We start from the raw sequence: 6096 nt of genomic DNA, 5'->3' as shown, positions 1-6096 counted from the left end.
GTCATGAAGGTGAGGACCCTTTCTGCAATCCATCCCATACCCTGCTTGTGACTCTTTCCAGAGGTGTGGATCTGTGTCAATCTGTGTGCCAATGTGAGGACATGAAAGTGAGAATAACTGAGTAAGAGACACACTGGAGAGTCACTGATTTCTGAATAATCACTTCTGTCCTGGGGGGATTAAAAGAGCCTCCTGTTTGGCATCCCAGCCCCCAGCTTCTTTCTTTCATGGACCAACAGTGAATGAACACAGGAATAAGCAGTTCTGCTTTTGAAAAATATTTTATTTTTTCCAATTATATCTAACAGATATTTTAAACTTTTTTTTTTTAATTTCTGAGTTCCGAATTTTCTGCCTCCCACTCCTTTTCTCTTGAGAAGCCAAGCAATCTGACGTATGTTATACACGTGCAGTCAGGCAAACCCAGTTCCAGATTAGTCGTGTTGTAAAAGAAGACACAGACCAAAATACCCAAAGAAAAGTAAAGAATGAAGAAGTTTGCTTTGACCTGCATTGGAAATTCGTCAGGTCAAAGGACATTTAAAAAAGATGGGGAAGAAACCAGCGCTAAGTGCTTGGGACAAAAATGAAAAAGTGGAATGCTTCATGCTCCAGAGGGGTTCATAATCTAAGGGAGAATGTGATAATAATATTAATTACTATTATTATAAGGGTGACATTTTCGATTGCCCTCATGTTGGCAAAGTACACTGAAATTTTATCTCCCTTTATCCTTAGAACTGCACTAAAAGGGAGGTGCTACTAAAAGATAGCACTAATGGGGGACTGACCATTTTACAGATGAGGAAACTGAGAGTCAGAGTTGAAGTGACATGGTCAGGGTTTAACATCAAGTAAACTTCTGAGGCAAGATTCGAACTTAGTTCTTACTGAATCCAGGCCCTGGTTTCCTTGCACTGCACCACCTTGCTGTCTGCAATGTATCTATAGAGGCACTGATTCATCCAGATGTGATTTGGTGTGAGCAATTCCCATGCACAAACATCAACCTGTGCATCTTAGAATATTCTCTATAAAGCAGAGTCCTGAGGAGTTGTGTTTAGCACTCAGAGGTTAAGTTGAAGAACACAGCCAGCATGGGTGAGAATCAGGATTGGATGCTGGGTTTCTTGACTCTCAGGTCACCTCCCTACCCCTCATTCACTGTGGCCTCATCTTTATCACATGTGTTTATATCATTCATATCTGTATTTGTATCATCTGTCTATATTACCTATCTGTCTTCTGCACCTTCCATGTCCATATCTCTCTATGCTGGGAGAGGAAGTGAGGACAGAAAGAGAAGAGGGAGGGCTGAGGATCCTTCCATTTACTTTGGGGAACACAGTCCTGAGAACACCAAGGATATTTGGGGAAAGAGTGTAAGCCTTGGGATGTGACCTGGCTGAGTGTCAGCTCTCCCCCTAAGCAGCTGTGTGACTGTGATGAGATGACTAAGCCTCTCTGAGTAGTCCAAATGATGGGAGAAAAAAACGTTTGTAAGAGTAAAAGAATCTCTGAGTGTGAAGGGTTTGTTGAAGGCATCTAATGTAACGCTCTCTCTGAGGTATGAGTGCTCACACAGGATTTAAGTAATGAATAAATATACGGAAGAGGAACTGAAGGATGATGGTTCAGCCTAGAAAGAAAGGGAAGAGAAATAAGAATGAGCTTAAGGAATTTTCCTTAGAAGAAAAAGTGTAGAAAAAGAAAAGAATCAAAAGTCATAGAGGAAAAGGGATCGTGAATGAAAGACTTCACTTCAAGAGAGAAAAGAAGGGGTCAAAGGGGGCATTATGTAACTAAATAAAGAAGGAAGAGATAAAGAAATCAGAAAATAAAACTCTAAAAACAGGGACATGGTGGACAACTAGGAGAGAAGGTGGAGGCTGAGGTGAAAAGAGCCAGTGGGAAGAGAGTTGGGTTAAAATAGATAGAAGAAAGCTAATTATCTGGATAAAGCAGTGCCTAAGAGTGGAAGGGGAAAACAGCCAGAAAACTGAATTCAGGAAAAAAATACACCAAGACACAAATGCTGCAGAGAAAGAAAGAATTTTTACAACTGGTGTCTCTGATAAAGGCCTCATTTCTGAAGTATATACACAATTGAGTCAAATTTACAAGAATACAAGTCATTCCCCAATTGATTAAGGGTCAAAGGATATGAACAGGAAATTTTCAAAGAATTAAAACTATCTACAGTCATATTAAAAAAATTCCTAATATTGTACAGGAAGCAACAAGTAAATATATCCTGAAGAAAAAGAACAAAGTAAAATGGCTGTTTGATAAGCACTTACAAATAGCTGAGGAATGAAGGAAAGGGAAATGAAAAGGGGAGATTTCCTCAAATGAATTCATAATTTGTGAGAATATCAAGGAGAATTATGGTTTTCTGAAATGACCATGGCAAAGAAACAGAAGAAAACAACTGAATGGGAAAGACAAGAGTCCTTTTCAAGAAAAATTGAGCTATCAAGGGAGTAGTTCCTGAAAATAGGGGCATGAGGATTTCTGGAGCCAAGATGGCAAGCTGAGGCAATCTCTTGTCTATACCCTTCCAAATTCCCTTTAAAACAACCCTGCAATAATGGCTCTGAACCAATTTTGGAGCAGTGAACCACATTACCAGCCTAGGATAGCTGGAAGGGTAAGCAGGAAAGGTCCCTCACTACAGTGGGAGAGTGCAGTAAAGTGAGGAAGCCAGTGGCAGGCTTCATCCTAGGGGGTCATGGCATATTTTAGGGAAGTCATGAGCAACTTTGGGGTTTCTGAAATAAATTCAGTTTCTTTCTAGGGCTTCATGCACTATATGCAATAGACAATATCTAGTGAGGTCTGTGCTCCAGGGAAAGACCAACACCCATTCATTAAATTCTTAAGTCTTCTCTCCAGGAAGATTTCTCCAATGGACACAAACAAAAATATTTATGAGACTCAGGTGATGACTTTCCTACCATTACTGCTTTTATAAGACTTCCCTGTAGTGTGAAGAATGTGGTGCCTGGTGACCTGCCTCTTCCAGGAAAAGGCTGGTCCTCACTGAGCACATTAATAAGTTTTCTCTCCACTAGGAATCCTGGATGTAAAGGAAGAGATGATCTCTGGCTGCAGACCTTCCCTCAGTACAGACAGGGCTTGTTCATGAGGTAAAATTTCTGGTGTCTAACAAGTTCAATAGTCCATCTGAATGTTTTTCCCCATTCATTACAGGAATATGGTTTCTATCTCAGGTGAATTCTGATGGAAAATAAGGAATGATGTTACCCTTAATACTTTTCATATTGATTATATTAATGAGATGTCCTCTAGAATGGATTCTCTGATGTGAGAGAAAAGAGGATTTCTCCCATATAAAGAAACAATTACTGAAGGAGAACTAAACTTTTCTCCTATTTCCTCATTCAGAAATTGGCCACTGTAAGTGATTCAGCCAGTCTTTGAAGGGCAGGGCTGATGAGCAGATGAAATCTTGGGCAAGATTTATTCAACCGGGAAAATTTAGATATGACCAAAATTTAAAGAGATTTTATTCTAGGTGGACTCTGGCTCATTGTATTTAAGTAAACCAGGTCTGAGGGGAAGTGGACCTCTCTGATCCAGACTGCCCCAGGCAATGGTGATCTGGATAGAAATAAGTCTCTGTCCAAAACTGAGTGAAGATTCATGTCTCCCCACTGAGTCCCTCATTAGAATAAGTCAAAATATCATTATAATACTCCTTTTGATTAAGTTTTAACTAATCAGGATTGATTTAGTCCTGTAGGTTAACGCTCACTTATCTAAGGGCATATAAATGTTGAAAGGTCTCCATGATTCATCTTTAGTTTGTAAGAGATAGTTAAATGACCCTTGTTTTATTAATTATTAATTGGCCATAATTAAATGATTACCTAGAAATTATGTCTCTTCAACTTGCTTTCAGCAGAATTGTATGGTAATGTGATCATGTATATAAAAGGTTTTATGACATCATGTATCTCTCCACTGTGGATTCTGTTATGTGCAGCAAGTAGGGTGTTTAGTTCTCAAAGCTTTTCCACACTGACTAAATTCATAAGGTTTCTCTCCAGTGTGGATTCTGCGATGTACAGCAAGAGTGGAGCTTTAACCGAAAGCCTTTCCACATTCATTGCATTCATAAGGTTTCTCTCAAGTGTGGATTCTCTGATGTAGAATAAGTCTGAAGTTTTGTCTGAAAGCTTTTCCACATTGATTGCATTCATAAGGTTTCTCTCCACTGTGGATTCTCGGGTGTACAGCAAGATGGCACTTTCTTCTGAAAGCCTTTCCACATTGATTACATTCATAAGGTTTCTCTCCACTGTGGATTCTCTGGTGTACAGCAAGATGGAACTTTCTTCTGAAAGCCTTTCCACATTGATTACATTCATAAGGTTTCTCTCCACTGTGGATTATCTGATGTGAAGCAAGAGTGGAGCTTTCTCTGAAAGACTTTCCACACTGATTACATTTATAGGGTTTCTCTCCAGTGTGGATCCTCTGATGTGCGGCTAGACTGGAGCTTCCTCTGAAACCCTTTCCACATTGATTACATTTATAAGGTTTCTGTCCAGTGTGGATTATCTGATGTGAAGCAAGAGTGGAGCTTTCTCTGAAAGACTTTCCACACTGAATACATTCATAGGGTTTCTCTCGAGTGTGGATCATCTGATGTGCAGCTAGACTGTAGCTGCCTCTGAAAGCCTTTCCACATTGATTACAATCATAATGTTTCTCTCCAGTGTGGATTCTTTGGTGTTCAATAAGACAGCGCTTTATTCTGAAAGCCTTTCCACATTGATTACATTCATGAGGTTTCTCTCCAGTGTGGATTCTCTGATGTAAAGCAAGAGTGGAGCTGTATCTGAAAGACTTTCCACACTGATTACATTCATAAAGTTTCTCTCCAGTGTGGATTCTCTGATGTAAAGCAAGAGTGGAGCTGTATCTGAAAGACTTTCCACACTGATTACATTCATAAGGTTTCTCTCCACTGTGGATTCTCTGGTGTACAGCAAGATCGCAGTTTCTTCTGAAAGCCTTTCCACATTGATTACATTCATAAGGTTTCTCTCCAGTGTGGATACTCTGGTGTACAGCAAGATTGTAGCTCCTTGTGAAAGCCTTTCCACATTGATTACATTCATAGGGTTTCTCTCCAGTGTGGATTCTCTGATGTTTAGCAAGACTGGAGCTGTCTCTGAAAGCCTTTCCACATTGATTACATTCACAAGGTTTCTCTCCAGTGTGGATTCTCTGATGTTTAAGAAGACTTGATCTCCTTGTGAATGCCTTTCCACATTGATTACATTCATAGGGTTTCTCTCCAGTGTGGATTCTCTGATGTGAGGCAAGAGTGGAGCTGTATCCAAAAGACTTTCCACATTGATTACATTCATAAAGTTTCTGTGCAATGTGGATTCTCTGATGTGTGGGAAGACTGGAGCTGTCTCTGAAAGCCTTTCCACATTGATTACATTCATAAGGTTTCTCTCCAGTGTGGATTCTCTGATGTGTAACAAGACTTGATCTCCTTGCAAATGCCTTTCCACATTGATTACATTCATAAGGTTTCTCTCCAGTGTGGATTCTCTGATGTGTAACAAGACTTGGTCTCCTTGGGAATGCCTTTCCACATTGATGACATTCATAAGGTATGTCTCCAGTGTGGATAATCTGATGTGCAGCAAGACTGGAGCTCCTTGTCAAAGTCTTTCCACATTGATTACATTCATATGGTTTCTCCCTCGTGTGAATCTTCCGATGTACAGTAAGGTGACCTTTAAATCTGAATCCATTTCCACAATGATTACATTCACAAGACTTCTCACCATTGTGGATTCTCTGACGATGAGTAAGACTGGAGCTCTGTGGGAATGCCTTTCCAAGTTTGCTATACCCATAAGGTTGCTCTCTAGTCTCCATGCTCTGATGTACAGCAAGACTAGAGCTGCAACTCCCAGTCTTTCCACACTGATTACATTTGTGGGGTTTGCTCTCACTGTGAATACCGTGAGGAGAAAGGAAGGATGAGTGTTCACTAAAAGGTACACCACATTCATGAGACTCATCTGGTTTCTCTCCAGTATGATT

At 40.1% G+C, this 6096-nt stretch overlaps 1 protein-coding gene across 1 annotated transcript in view; it reads right to left on the bottom strand.

Moving 5' to 3' along the window:
- Nucleotides 1–2036: 2036 nt before the first annotated feature.
- The window catches only part of LOC140522090 (uncharacterized), a 39611-nt gene continuing 35551 nt past the window's right edge, over nucleotides 2037–6096 (bottom strand). The window contains 2 exon segments of the mRNA XM_072637127.1: nucleotides 2037–4022; nucleotides 4024–5883. Coding sequence (XP_072493228.1) covers nucleotides 3894–4022; nucleotides 4024–5883 — 1989 coding nt within the window. The 3' untranslated portion in view covers nucleotides 2037–3893.

Source organism: Notamacropus eugenii, chromosome 1 (genome assembly GCF_028372415.1).
Source record: "Notamacropus eugenii isolate mMacEug1 chromosome 1, mMacEug1.pri_v2, whole genome shotgun sequence".
Taxonomy (NCBI): Eukaryota; Metazoa; Chordata; class Mammalia; order Diprotodontia; family Macropodidae; genus Notamacropus; species Notamacropus eugenii.
Note: the sequence above shows the minus strand (reverse complement) of the source record. Positions and strands in the feature narration are given on the sequence as shown.